Source organism: Podarcis erhardii, assembly GCF_964252035.2.
Source record: "Podarcis erhardii genome assembly, chromosome: 6".
NCBI lineage: Eukaryota > Metazoa > Chordata > Lepidosauria > Squamata > Lacertidae > Podarcis > Podarcis erhardii.
Genome location: NC_138510.1, coordinates 57,407,476 through 57,434,678, shown reverse-complemented (window position 1 = coordinate 57,434,678; position 27,203 = coordinate 57,407,476). Strand labels below are relative to the sequence as shown.

Below are 27,203 nucleotides of genomic sequence, written 5' to 3'. Positions count from 1 at the left end.
AACCCAAAAAACAACAACAACCAAAGTCAAAATTGTGCATATAGTCAAAACGCATTGGTTTCTATAAAGCACACAAGTTAAATGTGTACAAGTTGCAGGCTTACTATATTGCTCTGAGGTTGTACCTAATTAAGCAGTATGTTCCCAGTTCACTCCTATAATGCTCAACTTCAGGGTGACATTAAGAATAAAAAGGGGGGAAACAAAGAACACATCCATGCCAGCACACACACGGATGCAAAATTGTAGGATATAATCTTCAAACAGAAATGCTAAACTAATGCAGAAAATTAGGCATTACTGACAACTGTTAGCACCATCAAGTGGAACTATGGAAGCCTGGGAAATGTTTACATCATGCAACAGAACGCTCAGTCCCAGTGCCAGACTGCCACTGATGCTATTTAAAAGAACACAGAGGTTCTAAACTGTTCTAACTGTTAGAGAGAAACGAGTAACGTAGCTACGAAAAGGAAAGCAGCAGATCAAAGAGCTGAATCATCCAGAATGGTAAGTGAACAACAAGAGGAAGTGGGATAATAAACTGGGCTAATATTGTTAAAGAATTAAAAAATAAGTCAGTCGCTAGTAACAAAAAGCGGGGGGCAATTTCTTGTTGCAACACAGCATAGGACCCCAACCCCTTTTTCTCTTTCACATTAAAGAGCAGGTATTCACCTGCCTCGGGGATGGCAAAGACCTCTTCCGCCTGCAATTCATTTTGGAAATAGGACCATGAACACATACCTTTAACTAGATAGCAGTGTTGGGGCTAACCAGTAGGGCCATGAAACAGGACCCCTCATGGATAGGGTAGCAGTTTCTGTATATTGGAGGTGGGGGCGTCTGATATAAGCAAATACTACTTTGTTACAAAAAAGGAGATAATCATATTCCCCTGCCAATCCACTACTGATATAAATCTGGCTTATTACTCTTATATACTTTCTTTTAAAAAAACTTCCCTGCTATGTCTTGCTGTTAACGCTTAGATTTTAATTTGGCAAGCCACTTTGAGTTTATAATTATTAAAGAGAAAGGCTGATGAGAGTGGTGATGGTGGTTATACAATTTTTAAGTTCTAATTGTTTCCATGCACAAAACAAACTTTTCTTATCAGTCCTTTAAGAACATGTTCTCTCATGTTCTTGTTCAACTTATTTATTTGTTATTTAGAGCATTTGTACCCCATTCTTCAGCCAAGAAGGCTCCCAGAGGGGCCTTTACGCAGTCATTTAAAACAAGAGAGTCCCTACCCACCAGCTTGCCTGGAAGACACAGCACAAAAGGAAAGAGGAAGGAGGAGGCAAGAAAAGCAAATTCAGGTGCCAATTCTTAAAGTTCAGTTGTAGTTCCTATAACTACCAGATAGAATATAAATACAATTTTTTTTATCCTTTTACTTATCCTCTATCCTCTTTCAGTGGTTCTCATATAGCCAGCTCATAGGTGCAGTTGTACTAATATGAAAAAACTATCTAGAATTTGTGGGAAATTATTAGTTATTCTTCATGTTGTGATGGCAGATTATCCAGAAGCTTTTTGATTTTCCAAAAGGAGTGAATCTAACACCCCCCCCAATTGCACCTTCCATGCTATTGCTGATCAAAAATAATAATAATTAAAATCTGTGTTAGTGGATAAAAAAGGATAATGAAATGCCTAATGATCCTTCTATTCTATTTCTTTCTTGGCTGATTCATGAATGTAATTCTCTCAATTACGCTGAAAGGGCTGCCACAAAGAATAGCACTTCTGTTTTCTGTCACTGGATGGAAGTACTGAATAGTTCTTAGAAGCCAGCCAATCCATCTTCCAGGAACAAATATCACTAAGTATTAAGGGTTGACATTTTCATTATTTGTGTAACTGGTTCTTTTTAAAGGATATTCGCCACAAATGACATTTTTTAACAAAATAGATCAATAGATCTCAAATAACATCTGCCTATCAACCTCCAAGGTCATCTTAAAATCATTAACAAGACCATGTAAAATTATTTCCATTTCTGTCTGCCTCATTGATTCTCCGTTCTTTTAAATATTTCATACAAAAGTATAATTTGCCTGGTTTTATGTGAGCCCCCTAATATCATTTTTTTCCTCTCTTGTTGTTAACTCAGTTCTGAAAAAGAAAAAGAAACCCTTTGCAGGCACAAGTTGTAAGATGAATTCTATAGAAATAATATATTGAGTTAAGTTAGGTTTAATGCATTTGCCGTGGGGAACTTCAGGAAAAGCCACCCTGATAATAATAATAATAATAATAATAATAATAATAATAATAATAATAATTTATTATTTGTACCCCACCCATCTGGCTGGGTTTCCTCAGCCGCTCTGGGCGGCTTCCATAGAAACCAAAAATACAGTAAAATATCACAGATTAAAAACTTCCCTGAACATACATTGGGACAATACATTGTTTTATAAGGCATATTAGGAAAACTAGTTTTTTTCTTCATCAAATTCTGTGTTTTTAAATTTTAATCATTATTTTATATACAATCAAGGTGACCAGAGAGCTGCTAGTACAGATACCGCCCCCCCCCCAAATGTTTATTGGCATGTAAATAAAAATCAGGCCTTCTCTTTACCACCTCCTGAAACTATGTTTCCACCACTATATGGTGATCAGCACACTGATCAGCAGTTGGCCTGGTTTTGCTTTGTGGACTGAGAATTTCAGTCTCCGGGATCAGGCTTGCCCCTGCTATAACTATAACTTTCTGATTTCAAAAACCTTATGCAGTAGGGGATTAACTCTCCTGATCTCATTGGTTTTTTGTGTTAATATGTTAGAACCACTGTGACTAAATGGACTCAAATGAGAATATTGTGAATGAGAGACAGCCACTGAGGGTGACATACCACATCAGCCGAAAAGTGTACAATGAAGAAGAATTCCAACAAGATCACGACCAAAAGATTTATGCCACATCCACCAGGGAAGTTGATACCCCTCCAACAAGGCGGAAAATCCAGTGCAGGTATTGTAAACTGGGACTCCTATCCCTTTGAAGATCACCATTGACACTTTATATTATAAGTGAGCAGCAAAAGCACTGAACCCAATAGATCCCCATTTCCTGTATATATTAGAAATGCAGTTCTCCAACCAAACAAAAATGCAAAATTAGGGGGAAATGTGTATAAGAATGAATATGTTAGTAAAACAGCATACCAAAATGCATTATATTAGGATAAATTGCTTGCAAAAATGTGTATATTAGTTGAAACTGCAGGCCAAAATGTGTTTATTAGGGTAAATTACACACGATTTAAAAAATATTCATTTTGATTCACATGTGGGGGGGACCCTTAAATTTCACATATACACTTATGGAGTCAGAACTGTCAGTATCATCTCAGTGAAGATGTCAACCTAGTGTGTGGCAGCTGTGGAAAAAGCAAATTCCTGCTGATAATGCATTGATGGTGTGATTGTATTTGGAGTGCTGTGTATAGTTCTGGTTCCCTCACCCCTGAAAGGATACTGTAGAATTGGGAAAAGGTTCAGAAAGGGGCAACCGAAATGATCAAGGGATAGAGCAGCTCCCACCCCCACCATTAGGATATATTAAGTTTGAGGATTTTTAGTATAGAGAAATGGCAAGTAGGAGGAGACATGACTGAGGTGCGTAACATTATGCATTGTGTGGGAAGTGGAAGAAGAAAGGTTTTTCTTCTTCTTTTCATAACACTAGAACTTATGGACATCCCAAGAAGCTGGGTGTTGGCAGATTCAAGGCATACAAAATAAAGTACAGTGGTACCTCAGGTTACATACGCTTCAGGTTACAGACTCCACTAACCCAGAAATAGTACCTCGGGTTAAGAACTTTGCTTCAGGATGAGAACAGAAATCGGGCTCCGGCGGCACAGCAGCAGCAGGAGGCCCCATTAGCTAAAGTGGTGCTTCAGGTTAAGAACAGTTTCAGGTTAAGAACAGACCTCCAGAACGAATTAAGTTCTTAACCCGAGGTACCACTGTACTTATTCACACAGTGCATTGTTAAACTATGAAATTCACTCCCATGAAAGGCAGTGATGGCCACTGACTTGGATGGCTTTGAAAGAGGATTAGACAAATTCATGGGGGATATGGCTATCGGGGCTACTAACCATGAATACCAGTTGCTGCAAACCAGAGGAGAGGGCTCTTGTGCGTGGATCCTGCTCGTTGGTTTCCTACAGGCATCTGGCTTGCCATTATGAGAGCAGGATGCTGAGCTAGATGAGCCAATGGCCTGATCCAGCAGCTTCTTCTTTTGATCTTAAGACGTTTATGTGTTCAAATTTCTGTCTCCTAGAATGAAACCCTCACATTTTTATTTATTTTTTATTTTGCAACCATGGATGTAAAATTGATATTAAGCTGAACACAATTTAAAGGCATCAGGGATATTGGCATTTGTCACCAAACATAAATGAAAGCACAGGGCTGAGAAGTATTAATCCACAAAGGTGTTGATCTAGTTAGTGGAGAAAGTCATCCAATTGATGAGTTGCAAAGCTTTTTCTTAGAAACAGCACAGTTCAATTTGTTTCAGATTCTCGTGGGTACTCTTCCGGAAGTTCATTCTCAATGTGTTTCCCTTTCTAAACTGGCTTTGTTCATATCGTGTCACTGAATGGATTTTAGGAGACATACACGCTGGCATAAATGTAGGGATGGTGCAGATTTTTCAAGGTAAACCAGATGTCTTTATTATTTATTTTAAGTTCTCTCCCCTTTCCCTTAGGAAATACTTAAGAGTTTCCGTCCTTGGATAACACAAGCTTAAAAAGTATTAGGGCTGGGGTGGTGAAACTGAGGTTCCCCAAATGTTGCTAGACTCCAGCTCCTATCTGCCCCAGGCAACACAGCCAATGGTCAGGGGTGTTGGGAGCTTGGTCCAAAAACATCTGGAAGATTGCAGATTCTCCATCCCTGACCTGGAGTCCCCCTTATGCAGCAGGGCTGGTCTGCCCATGAGGCATGGGGAATCGGTCACCACAAGGTGGCAGGCTCCAGACAGCTGAGAGGGGCACTGCTGGTGCAAGCATGTGGTTGTTGTAACCACCACACATCCTCTTCCCACCCATGCACCTGTCACACACTACCTGCTCCTCTCCAGCTTTCTTTGAATACCTGGGCAGAGGAGGAGGGGCATTTTCAGTTTTGCCTGGAGCAGCGAAACATCCTGGGCCAGCCCTGCCCTTACCTTACTCCAGAGGAGTAGTCCTCTGTTTGGCAGACCAGAAAATATGGGAGCTACAGAATCTTCTCCTTCACCGCTCCTTGACTCCTAGGTGATAAGGGGAGTCATTAAACGTTGTGCTACTTTTAATTTTATTTGTGTACGGCTGACCGAGAAAGCCAAACCGAGAGGAAAGGCAGATCAATGCCATAAGCACACCCAACATGTATTTAAAGCACCTGACTTCCCTTCAAAGAATTTTGCAAACTGTGGTTTCCCCATCAAACAGCTACAATTCCCAATGCCCTTAAGAAATCACAGTCCCCAGGCTTTTTTGGTCATTACTTTTAATGTGCATTAGCTGTGCTTTAAAAGTATGGTGAAAGAGAGGCCAAAGAGACTCAGGAGGGAGAAGAAGTGGGCTTTGAAGGCCAAAAGAAGACCTTACTTTAATTGCCCAACTAGGAAGCCTGCCAGGGAAGTTTTTTTTATTCAGTTATAGGGCATGGTTGCAGTTACATTGGAACCACAGCATACACGGAGGGAAGGTTCCTTAATTCAAATTAGAATCACACCTTGCACTGAAATTAGCCTTAAGGAAAATCTCCTATTGAGACCATTGTAAAGCACTTTGTGCACAGAAAAGTGCTATAAGAGTAATTTATCACTTATACTAGGCTTGGCTTGCTTCCAATACTTAATGAACTGTCTGCTTTGACACAATCTGTCTGATACTTTTGATACATTATTTATAAAACACATTCTTCCAGGGCTATCAGGAATAGTGATAACCGGACTACCGCTACCAGTTATCAATAGTTTTTATTCTGCATTTTGCTGCTCTCTAGCATATGTCATATTTGGAACTTCACGTCATATGTCCATTGGTGAGTACTGTTCTGCCCAGCTATTTCAGTCTTCTAGGAAATGTACTGTTTGCCAACAGAGATTGTAAACTTTGTTTTTATTCATCTAGGGGTCATATCCATGTGGATAGGAGGTTCTTTGCTCCAGCAGAGGCTTCTATCAGTAGAAGAGGGGGGGAAGAGAATTTTGCTGATGGCCCCTCCTCTCTGAAGCCCCTCCACTCCCAAATTTGCTCCAAAGAATTAGCTGACCCTTTAGCACAGTGTGGGAGGTGGTGTGGGGGATTGTAGTGGGACAGGAAATTGCCTCCCTCCCCATTTTGTTGATAGAAATCTCTGTTGAATCACAAGAGTCTTTAATCTGCATGAGTAATACCATTAGATTTTACCCTATGTCTTCTGACATATCATCTTCTGTTTCATTTTGATTTATTGGTAATAAATATTTCACTCACAAGTCACCAAGCCCCTTAAATATCAGCTGTCTTGTTTTTACTGAAGTGTTGTTTGATCTCTTTTCTGCTAAAACCTGTAACACGTGAAAAGGTTTGCAGAGATATTCAAAACAGTTTAATAATGTGTCGAAATGGATTATTCACTTCTTCAAGATTCATTAATTATAATTTTCTCTATACATGCTATTACCATATGGAAATGTATTCATATCTGTGTCCTCACCTGTTTGTGGGGAGTGATGCATGTCCTCTTCTTTGACAATGTGCAATGGGCCACCCCGTGAAGAGTGGGCTAGACTGAGGCCTAGGAAAGCTCTGCTTAAACTGCCTGGCATGGCAGAGGAGAGTAGGAAGTACGCTGGAAGGAGAACCCCATTCCCACCTTCTCTCTGAACCTGGAAGAACAACACCAGCTCCAGGTTTACTGAGGCCCTTGAGCAAGCTGGTCTTGGCAGGCTTTCTTCCTGATTGGGCCCACTTCCTCTTTACTGCTGCCACCAATTCTCATTCACTCGCCCTCTCCCTTTGGGCCCTGTTGCAACGCAGCCAGGTGAATGGAGAATACTGTTCCCTGCTCCTCCTGCCAATGTCCACTTGCTTAGGGGAGACAGGCAGAGGAACATCAAGGAGAATGAGCAACAGAGGCAGGGCCAAGAGGTGCCAGTGGGGCATATTCTGGGACGTAGGCTTCTGCAGGTGCCCAACAATGCCAACCCTGGACAGCAGCCCTGTAGAACCAGGAAGGGGAACTTCTGGCCTATGAGCTGAATACAGCCCTCTGGGCCTCTCTAACCAGCCTTCAGGATTCTTCCCTAGGCCGGACCACTCACCGGCCCTGTTCTGTATACTCTCAATTTTTGCCTGGCTGGCATATGTCCTACAAGTCTGATGATGCCTCTTCCTTGCCTACACAGACAGGTATATGTGTGTGAAACTTCCAGCTGTTCAAGGGTTGTAATGTGGCTTACTGTACAAAGTTAAGAGTAGCTGTCCCTGCCCACCATAGGTGTGTGGCCCCTGGAAGGCTGCCCATAAGGGAATGTGGCCCCTGGGCTGAAAAGTGTTTCCCCTTCCTGCTGTAATGGAGCAAGGTTATAGCTCCAACCTCTTGCCAGCCCAGGTCAGTCATATACCGTAAATGCAGACTGGCTGTCCTTATACCTTCTGTGCAGGCCAGAACAGTGGGAGTCCAACTGAAATGGGCCAACAATTTTGAGGGCACCTACTCAAATCCCCCCATAGAGGCAAAGGGGATTGAAATGGGGCCTACATTTCACATCTGGTCTGGGCCTGTTACCAGCTTTGCACAGCCCTGCTACTGTGAAACCTATCAATGGACATTTTATGCCTTGAGCTCCCTGGTGGAAAAGTGGGATATAAATTTAATTTCAAAAGTGGTTGTTGGAATTGCTTTGTTTTTAGCTTTGGGTCTTCTCCTTCTGTTGGTAACAGGTTCTTTCAGCATTTTGAATGCAATGGTGGCAAATTTTCAGAACACCCTTAATCTTAACTTAAGAATGCCATTTAACGGATCTGTGGCCAACTTCTCAGATGCAGCGTTTATGGTCAGTTATATGGAAGTATTAACATACACTGCATCTACGACATTTTTGGTTGGGATTATACAGGTAGGAAACACACTTGGTTATTGGTTATCATTTCTGAAATGTTACATTTTTCTGCAGAAAGCTTTCCATTCCTTAAAACTGATTCGTGAAATTAACGATTGACATAGCATATGGCTTCAATACCAGTTACATTGGGCAGTTTCAATGTTGTAAGTAACTTCCCCCAAATAACCATATTTCCCTTCCCATGTTCCATACATACATTTTATATTGGACGAGAAGAGGCTATGCATGCCTAGGTCTGTCCTTGCTACCAGGAAAAGTGCCACAATTGGGATTCCAGATCCCACATAGAGTTGCATGAATATAGAACACATTCTCACACTCCACTCCCTGTGAGGAGGATATGGACAAGACAAGCAAGTGTGATCCCTCTTCACTCTTGATCAGATAGGTGGGAAACATGAGAACAGGGCTTACGGTCAGAAAATATACTAACATTAGCTGAGTATTAGATTATATAGATATCTTGTGCAGATACTTTAAATAGGTGAACATTTTCCAGTGCCTTCATGCTTCTCCTTAGAACTTAAGCCAGGGATCAGCAACTTGGTGCCTGCAGAAGCACATGCACCCACAGATGCCCTTCTCTGGCATTTACAGGGTCTTTGGTCCCCCACCATGCTGAAATTATATTGATTCCAACTGTTCTTCTCATTTGCAAATGTGCCTTCTTTAGGATTGGACGTTAAGATCAGGGCGGGGTGTGAGATTTAGAATTATAAGGGAGGGCGGGAAGTAGGTCTGAGGATGGGGGGGCAATGGTCTCCGAGGTTAGATAGAAAGAGGTTGCTGAAAAGTGTGGGGGATGGCAACAACAGACTTACTTCAGGCAACTGAAAGGGTGGGCTAATTTGGAGACTCCCCAGAACAGTCTCTTCCTGCCTTCCTTGCAGAATGGACAGCTGGAAAAATGCCTGCCTGCCTCTGACTCTAAGCAAGTAACATGGCAAGCTTTTATAAGTAGACTTGGCACTGCAGAAAGTTGGGGTGTACAACTGGGCCTTAAAGGTGCCATATTCTTTCTTTGCCTCTCTTCCTTTTAGCTGTTCTTGTGCTGCATTGGCTTGGGATTTGTCACAACATATCTGTCAGAAAGTCTCATCAATGCTTACCTCACTGCAGCAGCGCTACATGTTATTATCTCCCAGTTCTCCTTCATTTTTGGGATTGTAATTGACTTCCATTCAGGACCCTTGGCATTTTTTTACGTGAGTAAATCCAGCCTTTACTCAAAGCTAATCCCGTTTCTTGGCAGGGGACAGGTAGATCAGTTTAAGAAGTTGCAAGCAGAAAGTTGTAAGCCACTAGTTGAAATGTCTGTGAATTGCTTGGGGGGGGGGAATTAATGCAGTACCAGTTCCCTCCAGAGGCTTCCCTTATGTCTTACTCATGCGTTGGATGTAGGAATGCAGAAGGAATTGATTCACTTCCCATTTAAAGGCGAATCTACCTAATTTGCCTGTACAGACTTACACAATTTTGCTAGAGTGTTTGAACATTCCCAGTGCATTTACTTGTGTAGAAATGTATATGTGACTGAGGACTGTGCTTTTTGCATCTGATGTAAAATCTGGATGCACACAGGGGCTGTACGCACAGTCTAAGGACACTGCATAAATGGGAATTAGGTGCAGATAGGATCCCACTTTTTATTTTTTAACTTAGGTCAGCCATGTTTCTTTGGACAATTCCATCTGAAAGTGTTAGAGCACCACCAAGTCCCATTGCTCCCAGGGTGGACCGAAGTTGTGCATGATAGCTGCTCCAGGTTGTGGGCAGATGGATAACCTTCCTTGAGCCTTTAAAAACAGGATTTTAATAAATCTCGAAGCAATGGATTCAACTTGCAGAAAATAATTTTTTTACTAGACATTAGGAATAACTTTCTGGCAATAAGAGCTGTTCAGCAGTGGAACGGACTACCTTGGAAAGTGGTGGACTCTCCTTCATTGGAGGTTTTTAAGCAGTGATTGGATGGCCATCTGTCAGGGATTCTTTAGTTGTGATTCCTGCATTGCTGGGGGTTGGACTAAATTAGGGTCATTCCAACTTTACAATTATTTGATGGTGGTTTTTTTTTTTAATAAAGAGAGAGACAGAAACAGTTTGTAGCTCTTAGACTGCACTGTAAAGGGATCAGAAGGACTGCAGATTCTGAAGTGGACACATGATCCAATCTGGAATATAACCCACCTAGATCAAATCATTTGAGTCTGCTTTTGAATCTGAGTTCTGCAAATTTATTCCCCATCCCTGGTTGTGGAACACATGAATGATGAATACAGATTTCTTTGGTTGTAATATACAGAAATGTATAGCAATGTTGTGAAGAAAGCATACTTGCCTGCAATTGCTATATTTTGTGTGTGCATGTTAGTGATTTTCCATACTACTGAATTTGATTTCCATGCTACTGAATTAATTAACCCTTATAAAAATTCTTCTTGCTGAGTATTTTCTTTCCCCCTCAGAACTTGGTGTATTATTGCATGGGCCTCCCAAAAGCTAATTCCACCAGTATCCTGCTCTTCTTGCTATCTGTACTAATGCTGAGAGTCAGCAAATGCATTAAGATAACTTACAAACATAGTCCCGTTGAGTTTCCTATGGAGCTTCTTTTGGTAAGTACCTTACATTCTTTGAATAAGAAATATGTTATGCTTCACAGACAGTCATTTCCTCACTAGATGGAAAATAACCTGAGTGGTGTTTTAAGCATAGAACCTGTCCAAGGAACAATATCTGTGAACCTTTGTATTATCTTTAGGCTTTAGTATAGAGAGGAGAATTTCACCAAGTAAATTCAGCTTCTCTGAGGCTGAAATCCTAGGCACACTTACAGAGTAATTCAAACTACCAGATCTGCTGGCTGGGAGGGGTCAGGATGAGCAGGAAGACACACACCTCTGGTGGAAATAGGTCCACACCAACAGAAAATCCACATGCTGTTAGAACCACATCCTCATACCAGTGGAAAGCATGATAGGAACAAGAGATGCCTGGGAAGAGACAGAAGAGAGATAAAAAATGGGGTGTGCTAAGGGTGCATTTAGGGACTGACATTTTGCCACTTACAAACCCCCACCAGTCTTGCCTTTGGAGTGGGGCAAAACTGAAAGAGAAGGATTAATGAAATTCAACTCTACAGGAGTTGGAAGCTCCACATTACAGGAGCACTAGGGATATGGCCGTTCTCAGTTGCCAATCACAGCACAACAGGATATAAGCCCTGCATGTGCCAGCCACAACTCCAGTGACCGTTTGCATGTCATGGAGCTATGCCCAACATTACCTGGTTGTATGGGCTTTGATCCCATGAGGTGGGACCTTTGATGAAAGGGGACCATGGTGAAAGAGCACAAACACAATGCACTTTCTGCAATAACACAGAACCACGGAGGAATCCCAAAGCTGGATTTCAATGGGTGAGTTCAGAGTAGGCTCGGTCGCCATGGCTGTCTGAAGCAGAGTCAATGTTAGAGTTGGCATTAGAATTTCAGGATAGCTTTTTAAAAATTACTGTAACATATTGTTGGAAGCATCCTCTTTGAATATGTACATATCACCCCACAGAAGAGATATGCATAAAATGTGGATATGCATATTTGTACGCATGGATACAGATTTAGAAATAGCCACTATAATTTAAATACAGTACATGTTGTCTTATTGAGGAAGGTTGTGAACAGGCGGCCAATATGCCTGCTCAGTTGGCTATCCAGGTACCTTCAAGGCTTCTGCTTTCCTTTCTTAAGGTTCTTCATCTCTAAAATCTGACCAGATATCTCTTCAGATAGAGGACTGTCCTCTGTAAAATGGACACACAGAGCGACCCTAACAGGGAAGGTGAAATGGTATTCCTGAGAAATTTCAAACTTTAATCAGAGCATGATGTAGGAATTGTAGGGATGTGTTTCTAATTACTTGGTTAGTATTTTGTTACCTGCTCCAAGGTGGGTAAGTAGGTAGATATTATGCATTGTACATAAAATAAAATAAAATAAATCTGTTGGTTAATTTCATTTTCTTTTACAGATTATTGTGTTTACCATACTTTCTACCCACACCCATATGTACGCTGAATCCAGTATGGGAGTTTTTTCAATGGCCCCACAGAGGTTGGTAATCTACAACTTAATATATTGCTTTATTAAGTATTCTCTGTTGGGAGAGAGGCAGGGGAAATGTGTCCTTGTTAATTCTCCTCAACCTTCCAGCAGCTTTCGATACCAAACCTCTAGGACCACCTCTCTCCATATGAACCTCAAGTCCCCTGCATCATCATCTGAGGCTGCTCTTTGTGTGCCTCTGTAAGAGGTCCAGAGGGTTGCAATACAAGGGTGGGCCTTTTCGGCGGCAGCTCCCCATTTGTGGAATGCTCTCCCCAGGGAGGATGGACTGGAGCCTTCATTATACACCTTTAGACAACAGGTGAAAAAATTCCTCTTCAACCAAGCCTTTGGCTGGTTAATATGTTTGTGGGAGGGGAGGAAGGGGGGGATTTTTGTTTTGTTTTGTTCTTGTTTTTATTTTGTGTTTTTATCTTGTATTTTATGCTGTCAACCACCCTGATATCTGCTGATTAAGGGTGGTATACAAATTTAATTAATAGGAAATAATAATAATAATTAAGAATAAGAATATTGGTCTCTGGTCACTGAAAATAGTTTTGTGCCCCTAGAGTCAGTCATGTTCATGTACCATCAGTCATCATGAAACCTGTATTTATTGTGATGCTCCCTCTCCAGCAACACTGGGTCACCAGGCTAGTTTCTGTTAAAAGTTGCTTTATGTTTTTTATTGCAGATTTATTTTAAAAAGCAAAAAGAGAGAAAAAATACCCAAACAAAAAATAGGAAAAACAAAAGCAAAATCGTCAACTCACCTTCACAGTGCAATAAGCATCAGTACATACATCTTAATTTACACATACAGATCAAGACAATATATGCCATTCAAATGTCTGAATAGATATCCAGATAAAGTTGATGTTTATAGAACATGCGTTCAAATGCAACAAGGGCATTAAGGTCTGTTTTATAGTAGATGGTGAGTATTTATCTCAGGCCTGAAGTACAAGTTGCTTAGTGACGACAAGAGGTCATAAAATCCATTTTCGTTGTCCTTCCATTAGTCCCCATACTACAGACTATAATTTGAAAGTACACGAGCACCCGCTAATATAAAGGATTTTGCCAATACAAGATGAATACAGATGGCAACTTCAGGCCAAAAATGGAGAAATCACTGGACAAGCCCACCTCATATGCCTCTATAAGACATTTCTATCATTACACCTTCATTTATTTCATGCTTAAAAGATTTGTGTCCCATGTTTTGGCCAAAGCTTCCAAGTTAGCTAACAATAAAATGATTTCATTGCAGCATTCAAGGCTTAGCTCATAATTCTCACTACAGACATCTCCACCGGGTAGTAAAGGTGTTTGTGTTTAAACAGAAAGAATAAATCCTGTACCTAAATAAAGCTACAAGGCAGAGTTCTCAGGAATGTTCATTGAAAAATGAAGAAGGCAATCTTTCTTATTTCAGATTTCTGCATCCTACATTACCTGACTTTTCAAACCTGAAAAAGATTTTATTGCATGCTTCATCCCTGGCCATAGTGAGCTATTTTCTTCTCATTTTTGTGGCAAAGAAGTATGGAAATATCCACAACTATCACATCAGACACACTCAGGTATAAATTCAATGTCATATGCCAGAAACTTTGAGAAGATTTTGTTGCACAGGGAGATTAAAGCAATGAGGATTACGTATAATTTCCTGTAGTTTTGCAGGATGACTGCAGAAAGGATGCAGATTTCCAGTTATTACTAGTTCTCTAAGCAAGCTGGGGTGCACACTGGGATATGTTACATGATAATTATAGAATTCATTCACCAGTGTTTGTTTGTTTGTTTAATTGATTAATTCGGTCCTCAAGGCAACTCACAATCAAGGCTATTAGAAAGGTATCAAGCAGAAGGCACAACAGATAAAACCATAAAAAAGTAGCATGTCCAAAAAAAGGGTGGGATTACATTAAAAGCTTGGGTAAACTGGATAGTTTTCACTGTTCCCATGAACAATTTTACCCATGCATTCTCCTTTAAGATTTGTAAATGCATCATACTTCAAAAGAAATTATTTTTTACCACTGTAATCTGATTGTGATTACTTTTTATTTACCTCCTACAGGACTTGATGGCAATTGGGCTATGCAATGTCACCAGTTCATTTTTTAAAAGTTTTGCTGTCAGTTGTGCTCTTTCTACAACTGTTATTCAGGAGAAGACAGGTGGAAAAACTCAGGTGTGTTGGTTGATTGTTGAAACCCACCGTTTCTTTTAAACCTCCATTAATAGGATGGGCAATCCAAAACATGTTTAACCAGAAACAAGCTCTACTGAGTTCATTGGAAGTCTGAGTAGGGTTATTGATGAGGGCTTATTTTTTACTCTGTGGAATGTGGAACTAAAATAGCTTCAGAGTCAACACGTATTGATTTTACATAAACCTATTTAAAATGGAGTGTGGATGTTGTTTATTTAATGAGAATAAATAATGGTGGAATAAAAATGTTCACCTAAAAGACAGCAAAGAAGAGACCAATCTGACTTGAGATGGAGTTTCACAATTGTAGTAACACCATCAAAAAGGTCCTGTCGCTTGTTCTTGCCAGCTACACCTCTCTTGGCTACCTTATTTCCTATATCCTTGTGCCAGATAGTTTAAGACTTTATATGTAATAGTCATCAGCACCTTGAATTGGTCCCAGAAGCAAATTGGTTAACTACTGTATGTGAAAGGTGAAATTGGCACGTCATAATTTTGCTTTTTGAAACTTCTGCTATAGATCCAAGGCTCTATACTATTACATTCTTATCAAATTAATAAAAATACCTATCCACACAAACTGAAATGTCAAGGTTTTAACCTCTATCAAAGTCACCATTTTGAATGTGTTCTCAGTAAGATGGACTGTTGTACCTGATAAAAACTTTGATTTTTTAAACCACTGAACTCAGCACTGGAGCAGCAGTTCCAGAACACATTTCTAATGCAGTATTTATTTTTAATTAGCTTGCAGCTCTCATTGGAGTTTCCTTAATGTTGGCAGTTGTGTTAAAGCTGGGAACCTACTTCCAGTACCTTCCTAATGTAAGTTAATGTGAAATGCTATTTCAGTAAACATTGATTCCACACCTTTGACATATTTCAATTGTATTCTATTATATAAAAAGCACATTTTTTGGCCATGTAAATGTTGGCACATTCAATGTGTCACGGTTTTGAGGCTATAGGGAAGATTGGCTGTAGCAGATAGGGCAGAATCAAACAAGCAAGACATGGTCTTTCAGGACCCTGGACAGAGCACCATGGAAGGCACTGGCTCCAACATTCACACACACACACACACACACACACACACACACACACACACGGGAGCAGATTGCTGAGGCCCTATGAGTTGGCAGGGGCTTCCTTACTGTTCACCCACCTCCATTATTAAAGGGCCTCTGTTGGCTCCTACAGCATGGGGAAGGTGTGGACTGCACTGAGACTGTCTTCTGAGTCTTTGGAGTCTGGCAAAGTCACATCTTCTGACCTTAAAGATCCTGAAGTGGGGGAGAGGCAGCTCCTCCATGTTTTTCTGTGACCTCACAAGTGGCTGAGAAACTGCAGAGCTACAGTGCTTCCTTGGATAGCTCTCTGGGTCTGTTTCTACCACATGTAGGGAGAAGCAACTCAAGGGATTGTTGGTTTCTCCTGGGATAGCACCATCTTTCCACCTTGGGCAGAACTAGTTTAGTGGAAATACCACCTCTGAAATTACCTGAAAGTGGTAGGAAAATTATAATATGTACACATAATGGTAGAGGCTTTAGAGTTATACAACATGATATATTGATATAGCATTGGCTTGCTAAACAAATAAAACTGTTTGTTCCTACAAAGCCATTTTAAATGAGCTGTGTATCCTTGGCAAAAGAATAGCCAGTTATTGTTGTTTTTTCCACAGGCTGTTGTGGCTGCTATTGTACTGGTCAACATGTTCCCATTTCTTGAAAAATTTATGGATGTCCCTTTCTTGTGGAGGCAAGATAAATATGATTTTGTAAGTGTCGTATGATCCACATGGGGTTGGAGAGGGGAATTAAATGGGGTATCACCTAATGTTACACCACGGCAGCAGAGGTGCAATGCCAGTGTAGATGTGCTGTCATACATATATTTGCATGTACAGCTGCTCAAGATGATTTGGGGATCCAGCTAGACAAACTGACAGAGAACTGTTGTCAGATCTCAACATCTCTTTAAAAACAACAACACAGCCATGGGGTGTCCCAGTGTGGATCTGGACCATGGAACTGTGGGAGATGTAACTCTTCCCCCTTGTGACATTTTCCTCAATGCAAACAAAGCTTAGAGGTGTGTTTAAGTTTTTCCCGGTGGTGTTAAGTAACCACCTCCCAACCAGGAAGCTGTGGTTTAAGGGCTCCCTCCAAACCAGTATATAAAACCAAGATGTGATGCTGGTTTTGGACATCATGGGAAACTGTGGTTTAAAATGCTAGGATAGCTTTTATGAAGCAATGCACGGGAGGAGGGGTGAGGAGGGAGCACATAGGCACACTACTTATTCTTGGATCAGTTATTGTTTATTAAACCAATCATGACTCTGTAATGTTAAAAGTGCATAGATCATTTCGAATTTCTAGTAGTTTTGAGAACTGTACCCTAAATTCAAACACAGAATCTTCATAGTTTAAATAACCAGTACTTCAGATTTTTTATTCTTTATATACAAAAAACGGCAGAGGGGTGTCTTGTCACATTGACACTGTACTTTGTTTTATCTTCAACTTTATCCCTGCTAAGTAGTTTATATTGCCCCTATTTCATTTTTCCTTAAAGGGCATTTGGATTGTGACCTTTCTGTCTGTAATCTGTCTTGGTCTGGATATTGGCTTGGGAATTTCTATGGGATTTGCCTTCTTCATAATAAGTGTGCGGTCACACAGGTACTGTCTCCTATGGTAGTGTTGTATTATAGAGCTACAGGCGAGTGTGTGCTGAGAAAGGGAATTATATTGCTACCACAGTATATTAGAAAAGTTTCTAGAACGATGAATTCTATGGGAAGGGGCCACTACTAAGGAGACTGTTGTGATAATTACAAAGAATAGTAGCTGGGTTGTGACATTCTTCATATATTGATGTCAGTTGTGACAGCCTAACAGGATTATTGAAAAGAAAAGAGGAGGATCAAGAGTAGCCATTAGGGTGCCACCACAGAACCTTCCACTGCTACTTGCCAGGATGGTGAGGGTGCAGGGGCTCAGCAGTACCAGGATGTGCTAATTGCTGAGTTGGCAGAGTCAATCCAGTGCTCCTGTTGGTGCTCCTATGCTGGCCTGACTTTACCAACAGCCTGTGCCACACCATCCTGGTAAGCAGTAGTGATGCTGCTACTGGGAGGCTGGATCTGCAGTGGTGCTACACCAAAAGCTCTTGAGGAGGAGTGTATCCCATAAATTCAAAGTTAACAAGTGTATGAATTATATATAATTAGATATAATATATAACTATCATTTAGTTAATTACGGTAATTAAAAGTGCCTTCTCTAACTTCCTTAGCTCATTTGTGGCCTCACTCAAGGCATACAACAAATTCTAAAATTCAAGTTTACTGGCCATGAAATATTATAATGAGTAAAGAAGCAGAGGAGAAGTAAGCAGAGTGCAAAGTGAACTAAAACACAAACTTAGCATCCAGCTGGCCTTACCCTTGAGCAAGCCATGAAGTTCAAATAGTATGCCTGGAATATGCATTGTTCTTCAATGTATATTGTTCTTCAGTGCAAAGACTAGTAAAATCCTCTCACCATATACTGGGGTAGCAGGGTGGTGGAAGAGAGAGCACAAGCAACTGGGGCTTGAGACAGTGTGAGCAAGGTCACATACGCTATAAACCTTTGGAGATGGGTGCTTTGGGCAATAATCGCTTTGCCCAAATTGGGGAAGATGCGTAACTTGAAAGGATCTCTTCTTGGGTTCCAGTCAGATAGACTTAACTAAAGAGAAAACACTGTCATGTATTTGTGGTGCTTGCAATGATTTTGAGCAATGATCTAAGGAAAACAGTGAGTGGGTGGAGGGGCAGGAGTTTCTGCAAGCCAACTAGAAAAAATAATAACCACTGTTTTCTTTGATCTGTGCATGGCAAGGGCAAAGAGAGAAAGATGATAAAACACCTTCCCTATAGATATAACTGATGCTCATACAAGTTGTGGTCTGGCACTGAGCCTGGAGTAACAATATTGTATGTATTCTTATGGAGAGACATAATGCACATTTGACTAAATGCTCTGTTTCCATACTACAGCAAGATTAGGATCAGATTTTACCTGCTCTTTTCTTATCCACTCTCCATGGAGAGACATGAAAGTAAAAAAGATAATTCAAGGAGAGCTGATGACCATTCCATTCTTTAAAACTACATTCAAAGTTGGATAGTTGTCTCTGTCTGTCATGGTTTCTTTCCTTGGCTAAAGGTTTGGCTCTACTCAATTTTTAAGAAGGCAGTCTAACTTAACATTTTGTTTCAGAATGAAGATGTTGACACTGGGTCAGATTCCAAACACCAATATTTATCGCAGTTTTTCTGACTATGCTGAGGTAAGGGTGGGAGGGAATAAATATTCTTTGCTGTAACCAGTCCCCTTCACTAGCACACTAGCAGCTGACGCATCAAGTTGAATTAATTCCAGGAATGGTGTTGTGTATAATTACCACCTTTATGACTCGTAATGAAGAGCCATACTTGAAAAGACAGTGTTGCAGGAACCCCACAAGCATCTCTGAAAAATACACAGCATAGTGATCCTTCTGACACGATTTAATTAACAACTATAGCTTGGTGACCCTGACATGAGCAATGAAAGCAGATTTGTAGCACAAATGTTGTGTTATATACTCTGTTCAATCTCTGCATGGTCCAAATGTTGTTTTATATGTCTGGCTTCCTCTGGTATTAGATAGTGCAAATTATTCTTCTTTGCAGGGTGCCAGTTTATTAGCAACTAATCTCAATAAAAATGTGAATTATGTAGCCAAATGGTGTCATCCGTGCACAGAAGAAAGGTATTGATAGGACTGGGAAAAGTTTGCGGAGATAAAAATTAATCCATGGAGCAGGAGGGAAATCGAAAAACAGTTCTGCTGTGATTCTGCATACTTATTGGGCAATGAATGCTGATGGACTCTTGGGGCTACAGAGGAATGGTAAACTGTATTCTGAGAAAGATCGCAGCAGGAATCCTGAACTGGAGCACTGTACACTGCAACATTTTGTTGCAGGTTCCCCTAAGGAAGACTTAAATTTTATTTCTCTTTTTAGGCTATTGAGATTCAGGGGGTGAAAATGTTCCAGTGCTGTGCCTCCATTTCAACTGCAAACATGAAACATTTCAAATCCTACATTTTACATAAGGTAAATGGTGCCCTCCAAATGATTATTAGATAAAGATCCTTCCAAAATTGCACTTTTCTGAATTTTGAGGTGCAGTTCTTCTGTAGTGTGCACAAACGTGCATATACTGGGAAAAATGTGCATTTAATACACATATTAGTGAAAATAATATACAAAAGTGCATTCTATTGGAAAATGTTTCTTTGCAAAAATGTGTATATCGGGCAAAGCTGCATACCAAAGTGTGTATTAGGAGAATTATACTAAATGCTTATGAATTTTAATGAGGACTTTGACAACAGCATATAATCATAAACAGATGTGGAAATGTGGAGAACCAAATTTAAAATCGGAAAAAGGAGAAAATGAAAATGACAGGCTTGCCCTCCCTACTCAGAACCTCTGCAGTAAACAAAGCTGGCCATATCTGATAATCTATCCTTCTTTCTATTTCAGATGGACCTGAAGGCTGTGCCACTTGATGAAAATGAAATGAGAGCTTTGATCTCAGTCAGTATGTCTAGCGTTAGACAGAAAAAGGATTTAAATTGTACCTGTGTTTGTGAGCCACCTGAACCATTACCCAGGGTGAGAGATTTCTTTCTTTGTTTGTTTTACATAGAACTCTCTTAGAATTCCCATACAGGGGTCACTTAGACAATTGCTTCCACCTTGCCTAAATCAAAAGCCCACACCTGCCTGGTGTATACATCTACACATCACTCAATGAAAAATACCTAAGCTCTGGTTATCTCTCGCTTGGACTACTGCAATGCGCTCTACGTGGGGCTACCTTTGAAGGTGACCCGGAAACTACAACAAATCCAGAATGCGGCGGCTAGACTGGTGACTGGGAACAGCTGCCGAGACCACATAACACCAGTCTTGAAACACCTACATTGGCTCCCAGTACGTTTCCGAGCACAATTCAAAGTGTTGGTGCTGACCTTTAAAGCCCTAAATGGCCTCAGTCCAGTATATCTGAAGGAGCGTCTCCACCCCCATCGTTCTACACTGAGGTACAGCGCCAAGAGCCTTCTGGCGGTTCCCTCATTGTGAGAAGCAAAGCTACAGGGAAGCCGGCAGAGGGCCTTCTCGGTAGTGGCACCCGCCCTGTGGAATGCCCTCCCACCAGATGTCAAAGAGAACAACAACTACCAGACTTTTAGAAGACATCTGAAGGCAGCCCTGTTTAGGGAAGCTTTTAATGTTTGATGCCTTACTGTATTTTAATATTTTGTTTGAAGCCGCCCAGAGTGGCTGGGGAAGCCCAGCCAGATGGGCGGGGTATAAATAATATATTATTATTATTATTATTATTATTATTATTATTATTATTAGCTCCATTTATCACTTTATATAAAACATGGCATTCCTTAGGACCAAACTAGATGTTCAGTGGAGGAATACATGAAGAAGAGATGCCTATCCTACGCTGTGCTTACATGATTTTCTCGAAGTGTAATTGAGCTAATGGCCTCTAATGCAAGCAGACCTCTGTTCCCTTGCTGTAGTGGTGGGAGCTGGTCCCACTGTGAGCCATAGAAAAGGCTTTTTGTTGTTGATGCTTCAGTGCAAGCAGAAAGCCTGTATGCTGCAGAGGAATACTGTGCATGTAATAGGGAAGGGAAGAAAACTTCCTTTCAATCCCTTCTTCTCCTTTAGGTCAACAGAGTGGGTTTTCCATTCCCATCATAAATGCACCAAGGTTTTTATTTTATGCATTTAGACATTTGAGCTTTGGTGGCTTTGCAAACCTACAGCACTCAAACCTATATGTCAGAATGAAAATTCCACATTAGTTTTTCCATCCAATATCTGGATCAGAATTCCTGTTGAAAATCACCCCACAGTAAATGGGACAGGGTCAGATGGATTTCTCATCCAGTTCACAGTTTCTTTTTTTATTGAAATAATTGGGGCTGCTGGACATTAAACTCAGTGCAGGGGTGTTTTTACAAAGATAGTTTCTAAAATTAATATGCTTTTGATAGCACTAAGAGGCATGATTAACAGTGCCTCCCTGTGCATATCCACTCAGCAGCAAGGCTCAGTGAGTTCAGTGAAATTTGTGTGTAGGATTGCAGCCTAAATTGAGAATGGCAGAATTCTTGGGTGCGTGAGGGTTCTTCTTGCTTTAGCCAGGCTATGCTAACATATCTTTGTAACACAGGCATAGTTTTCTGAAACGTATTTTAACAGGAGAAAGGGAAAATGCATAAATGAAGCTGAGTATTGTCCTAGCCTGCTCTAGAACCTCATCTCTCCTGTGTTTCTAGGTACCTTACACAGAGAAGCTTCTAAGGCGGGTTCGTACAGCTAATGAGATATCATCTGCTTCTTCTTTGGCATTAATACGCTGGTCAAGAATTGAGAGCAGATACCCTTCTGAGATTCATTACATAGAAAGGGAAACAGGACAGGAGTATGTAAAGAGGAAAGAAGATCTCAACAGGTTATGGTTTTGCTCAAACCCCCCTGTCACGAGATCCACAACTCATTTGCACCCACTTGAATCAGAGACATCCACTTACATGATCCACACCATTATTTTAGACTTCAGTATGGTACACTTTGTAGATCTACAAGCTTCCTATTTGTTACGAGAGGTAAGTTGCCTGAACTATTGCAGCTTAGTGGTTTTTATTTTGCTATAGTATTCATTTAAACTAGTGCTCTCTTGCATTCATGCTCTTATTTTTAAAGGTCCTTTTAAAAAATAATAATATGGGTGGTCATGAACACGTTATACGAGAGCAGAAGCAAGATCAGCTGCAAGCAATGTGGCAAAACTAAGTCTTAGGAGAAACTAGAATGATTCAGATAGCCAGTTTCCTACCCATAATGGTGGGGGGGGGGGATATTTTAATACAATAGCTTTTCAGTTACTTAAGGGAGGATTGATGTGCAATATGATCCTGCCACATGTTTAAGTCCCAAGCCCACTTACATTCAGCAGGTGAGTTTTTCAGGCTTGCAGGAAATGTCTTGGTAGCCAAATGTTTAATAAGTTTCTTAAGAATTGAATTATTTATAAATGCCAATTACAAAAAAAAAGATGATGGGGCTTGCAGGAAATGTCTTGGTAGCCAAATGTTTAATAAGTTTCTTAAGAATTGAATTATTTATAAATGCCAATTACAAAAAAAAAGATGATGGGGAAACTGGGAGCATAACTTGGGCTTCTAGATACAAACGAGAATTGATGTTTGCCAAAAGTGTTAGGATGTAAGTCTGCCTGGATTAAGGATGGGAGGAAGGATTAAAGAACAAAAAAATCCCCCAAACATTAAGAACCACACAGGGGTCAGATCAGATTAAGAACGTAACTGAGTCAGAAGAGGGGAAAAAAAACTCCACAAAACTGAAAAAGCAAGTGCAGTCATGAAGCATTGAAAATGAACGTCCTAAAGCTTAAGAATTGGAAACAACAAAAGGTACTAAAGAGGGGTTGAAAGAAGTTACATCATCAAAGCAATAGTCATTTTGTTGAAAAGATGACTCAGAAAAGAACAAATATCACTGTGGCAAATTGCCCAACAATATATGCATTTCGCTAACATACGGTAGGTTTTCATATGGACTGTAAACACATTACTGCTCACCTAATGGGCTACAGATTTGACCTTTCTGTTTTTCATGCCTTTCCACCATTTAGTACCCATTCATTCCTCCAGTTATTTGTATACCTGCCTTTCATTATTTGTACACAGCCTTTCATTAAAAAAATAAATACCAAAAGCAAGGGGGGGAAGCCAAAACCATCTTATCAAATGATTCCTCTGATTACTAGGAAGTAGGGATGTTGGAAGGCATCGTTTTCCATTCTGCTCTGTATTCGTCACATACAGTACTGTGTTCATTCCGCTGCAGTGCTTCTTACACTAAAAAAACTACACTATTTGTCTCTCTGTCTTCTGTAGCAAAAGTACTTAACTTACATAATTTATGCAATTTATGCAGTTTGAATCCCCCATCAGGGCTCTGAATTAGGTGGATAAGTTTGAACTTCTCTGCCCACCCCTGCACCATTTCTGCTATAAATTGTTTTGGTGTATGTTCACTGTTGCCAATATTGGTGGCATGCCAGGAAAATTTGCTTGGGATTCGGAATCAGGCCCCAGAACCAGGTGTTAGTCACCCCTGATCTAGAAACTGAAAACATCACCCATTTTAATACATTGTTTCCCTTCTACAGCTGTGTCACGCATTTCAGAATATTGGCATCACACTCCTGATAGCTGCCTGTCATCGTGAGTATAGTCACTGCACTTTTTAAATTAGCAATTTTGGATATTGTTTGTATGATTAATGCTGTTGTAAAGCCACATCATGCTGTTTTGTGTGATTATTCTTTCTTTTTTTTAATCTTATAGCCACTGTAATAAGGACCTTTGAAAAGCATGACTTTTTTGACCAGTGTGTTACTAAAGCACGGTTCTTTCCAACCTTACATGATGCAGTACTCTATGCAGTGGAGCCAGAACTCTTGGAAGAGACTGTGCCAGTGGAACCTAGTATTATCCTGCCTGAGGAAGTGTTGGCTGAAGTAACTCTAAATGAGGAAAAGGTATAATAGTTGGTTGAGACCCGTGATCAATGTAATGACCTGACAAATGCTAATCCAGAAAAGCAGTCTGATCATTTCAACTAGGAGTTACATAAATGATTTGTTTCAGTGGCTTTTTTAGCAGTAAAAGATCTTTCCAGATGAATTATTAAGCCCAGTAGCATTGAACATTCTATCTGTTTCCTGCAATAGGGAATCAGTCCCAAATATTTTGCTGCTAGGAAAAATAAATTCTCCCCCTTTCTCCTCTACTAACACCTAAATTGTGAGTACTATGTGAAATGCATGGGACGTGGGTGGCACTGTGGTCTAAACCACTGAGCCTAGGGCTTGCCAATCAGAAGGTTGCGGTTTGAATCCCTGTGTCGGGGTGAGCTCCCGTTGCTCGGTCCCTGCTCCTGCTAACCTAGCAGTTCGAAAGCACGTCAAGTGCAAGTAGATAAAAAGGTACCACTCCGGCGGGAAGGTAAACTGTGTTTCCGTGCATTGCTCTGGTTCGCCAGAAGCGGCTTAGTCATGCTGGCCACATGACCTGGAAGCTGTACACCAGCTCCCTCAGCCAATAAAGAGAGATGAGCGCCGCAACCCCAGAGTTGTTCACGACTGGACCTAACGGTCAGGGGTCCCTTTACCTTTACCTTTATGTGAAATGCACAAGTGTCAGGGATCCCTGTTAACTAGTGTAATTTTTTGATGGGGGCGGGAATGCCCTGAGACCAGCCTCCCAATGGTCTGTCACCCCAGGCACCTTTGGCCCAAGCTGAATCTGACACCAAAGTTTAACTAGGCTGGGACTAATATGCCTGTGGTAATAACCAGCTGACTGTCAACCCTCCCTTCTCCGGTGCAGGTGGGTGTGGTTTGGCTAAAACAGCCTTATGGGCCAATTGGGGAGGCATGGTGGGTCAAAAGTTGCCCACAGGCTTGGATTTCCTCACTCCTGCTTTAGCTATAGTATCTACCTTCTCCCTGGGACCTCACATTTAATTTTTCCGTGCATTTTGGAAGACCAGGGGGCTAACACATGTAGTCACATAATGTTCTGAAGCCTATAAATGCCAGCAGCATTGTTTCCCATTGTCCCTGTGATCATGATGTTCAATATTAGTATGCTGCCCAAGGCTGGCCGTATCATTCACTATCAGGTAAAATGAAGTGCTAATGTCAGTTGATGCTGTGGGTGGAGAGAAGTTGTACAAGTGCAATGTATGTGCAGGGGAAGATACAGTCCTATCACTCAGAAAGTAAGATTTAGCTGCCAGCACAACCAGCCCCTGTGCATGGAATGGGAATGGGAAGGTGTCATCTTATCCTTTGCCTTGGGCTGCAAAGCGTATTGGCCTGACCTTGCGGCTACCAGCCAGCTGCCACAGCCTGATAGCTCCTCCCTCCTGTGCACATGAAATACTCTTGGAAACACTTGGACTAACCGTTCTTGAAATAGCATGGTCACATCCAAATGTGACTAAATGCATGGGCTAAATTTATTGAGTCAGGATTTCACTGCTAGCCCTGACCCCAATATCACCATGTCATTAGGCCCTATCCCTAATGTCTGCATATTCAGCCAAAAGGTTTCTATCTATACAGTCCTGATGTTGCAGGTCTTCTGAACATGTGGAACATGTAGCATGACCACTTCCCCACCCACTGTGGTTAGTTTACTGGTTTCCCCTTCTTCCACCTCCACCCATTCTTGAGCGCTGCCTGGAAGGAGACATATTCAGGGCAGAAAATGCTTCTGGGCATCAAGCTAGTCTGAGAAGAATATCATAAAAGCAGCCTTTAGGAATCAAGCTGCCTGTTTACTCTGCATTGCCAAAGAGAACCCAAGAGATTTGGACTAATATGCAATTAGTAAGGCACAGATTAGCTGTTGTGTCAACAGGAGTTATTTCTAAGTAAATGTGAAAAAGATGGTAGCTTTCAGAAATTCCCTCCTCTCTGAAGGTTGCCTGTGGTCTTTTAACAGGACAGACTGAGCATCTTTATTTTAGCTTCCTCAGCTAAATTGCAAGTTTGTGGAGTTATGGCTTTCTGCAACGGTGCATGGCCATGGGGACGCCTACGAACATATAAGATGTAGTACCTATTTGGCAACCAATTGGATGGACCAGCAACATTAACTGGGAATATAATATATATATAGGCATTGTGCATTTTTGCGTGTTTCAGGATAGGAGTCAACACTCAGGGAGGAGTCCTCATTCAGATAGGAGGAGCATGCAGTCCAATGGGAACAGAGAAACTACCTCAATCAAAAGTGCACGGAGTGAAACTTACATTGATGAGCCCATATCAGATCTTTTCCGCACTTATTCTCTCCAGAGTGATATAGAGGCACTCCCTCAGCTTGAAACATCTCCCATTGAGGAAGATGAAGATGATCAAGACTGGGATGGAAAATGGAAATATAACAGTGATGTCTAAATTATGAGATCTATTAGAATTAGCTACATTAAAAAATGGTGCATATGTGACATGATTCAGGTCTGTACTGCTCCTTTTTGAAATTCTGCATTTAAATTAATGTTGTTAAAATAGCTAACCATTTTTTCCCAGCTATCGCTGAAGGAAATGTTGTTGTACATACAGAGCAGATCAGAAACACATTGAGAAAGAGTGAGAGAAATGAAATTAACTATGACACTTAGAACCATTAATTAAATTGTTTAATTTCCAAAGCTTTTGTGCATTTTGCCATGTGTTATTGTTGAGTACCTTTTCACAAAAAAGACTCCCTACTTTTAGTCTCCGGAATGTCTAGAAAAGGAACTGTCTTGTAAGAAGCTGTGCTGCTGAGAAACCTTAACTAACCCTCCATTAGAGCCTATTTTGAACAACTGAATGAGCAAAAGAGAAGCCATGAAAGACCCATTGGTGGCCAAATAACAGTACCATGTTTCTCCTCTGCTGGCAATAGCAGTGGATTCTAAGGGTGTGCACCAGATTCATTCAGACCAATCCCAAACTGAGCCGGGGTGCCTTAAGATTTAGGACTTGTCAAAGGTGAAACAGAATCT

At 40.9% G+C, this 27,203-nt stretch overlaps 1 protein-coding gene across 5 annotated transcripts; it reads left to right on the top strand.

Moving 5' to 3' along the window:
• Positions 1-370: 370 nt before the first annotated feature.
• On the top strand, positions 371-26,864 carry SLC26A8 (solute carrier family 26 member 8). 5 transcript variants are annotated; one of them, XM_081866881.1, is made up of 22 exons: positions 383-510; positions 1,177-1,325; positions 1,733-1,835; positions 2,802-2,989; positions 4,553-4,692; positions 5,953-6,069; positions 7,956-8,131; positions 9,178-9,342; positions 10,606-10,755; positions 12,170-12,252; positions 13,685-13,832; positions 14,333-14,446; positions 15,218-15,295; positions 16,158-16,253; positions 17,054-17,160; positions 18,748-18,817; positions 19,539-19,631; positions 20,067-20,198; positions 21,890-22,219; positions 23,809-23,863; positions 23,987-24,180; positions 26,356-26,864. In XM_081866881.1, exons 4-22 carry the CDS (start codon positions 2,817-2,819, stop codon positions 26,608-26,610), a joined length of 2,676 nt encoding a protein of 891 aa, XP_081723007.1. In that variant the 5' UTR covers positions 383-510; positions 1,177-1,325; positions 1,733-1,835; positions 2,802-2,816; the 3' UTR covers positions 26,611-26,864. The 5 variants fall into 5 exon arrangements, with proteins under 5 accessions (XP_081723009.1, XP_081723006.1, XP_081723007.1 ...); XM_081866880.1 differs by lacking the exon at positions 1,177-1,325 and having other exon boundaries at positions 378-510; XM_081866882.1 differs by lacking the exon at positions 1,733-1,835.
• The last annotated feature ends 339 nt before the right edge of the window (positions 26,865-27,203 follow it).

What these genes read in the sequence shown, in the direction of transcription:
- SLC26A8 (XM_081866883.1), top strand. Translation starts at nt 2,817, where the DNA reads ATGGACTCAAATGAGAATATTGTGAATGAGAGACAGCCACTGAGGGTG. An exon ending in AGGCGGAAAATCCAGTGCAG is followed by an intron (nt 2,990 to 4,552) that starts GTATTGTAAACT and finishes AATTTGTTTCAG; the next exon opens with ATTCTCGTGGGTACTCTTCC. An exon ending in TTTTGGTTGGGATTATACAG is followed by an intron (nt 8,132 to 9,177) that starts GTAGGAAACACA and finishes TCTTCCTTTTAG; the next exon opens with CTGTTCTTGTGCTGCATTGG.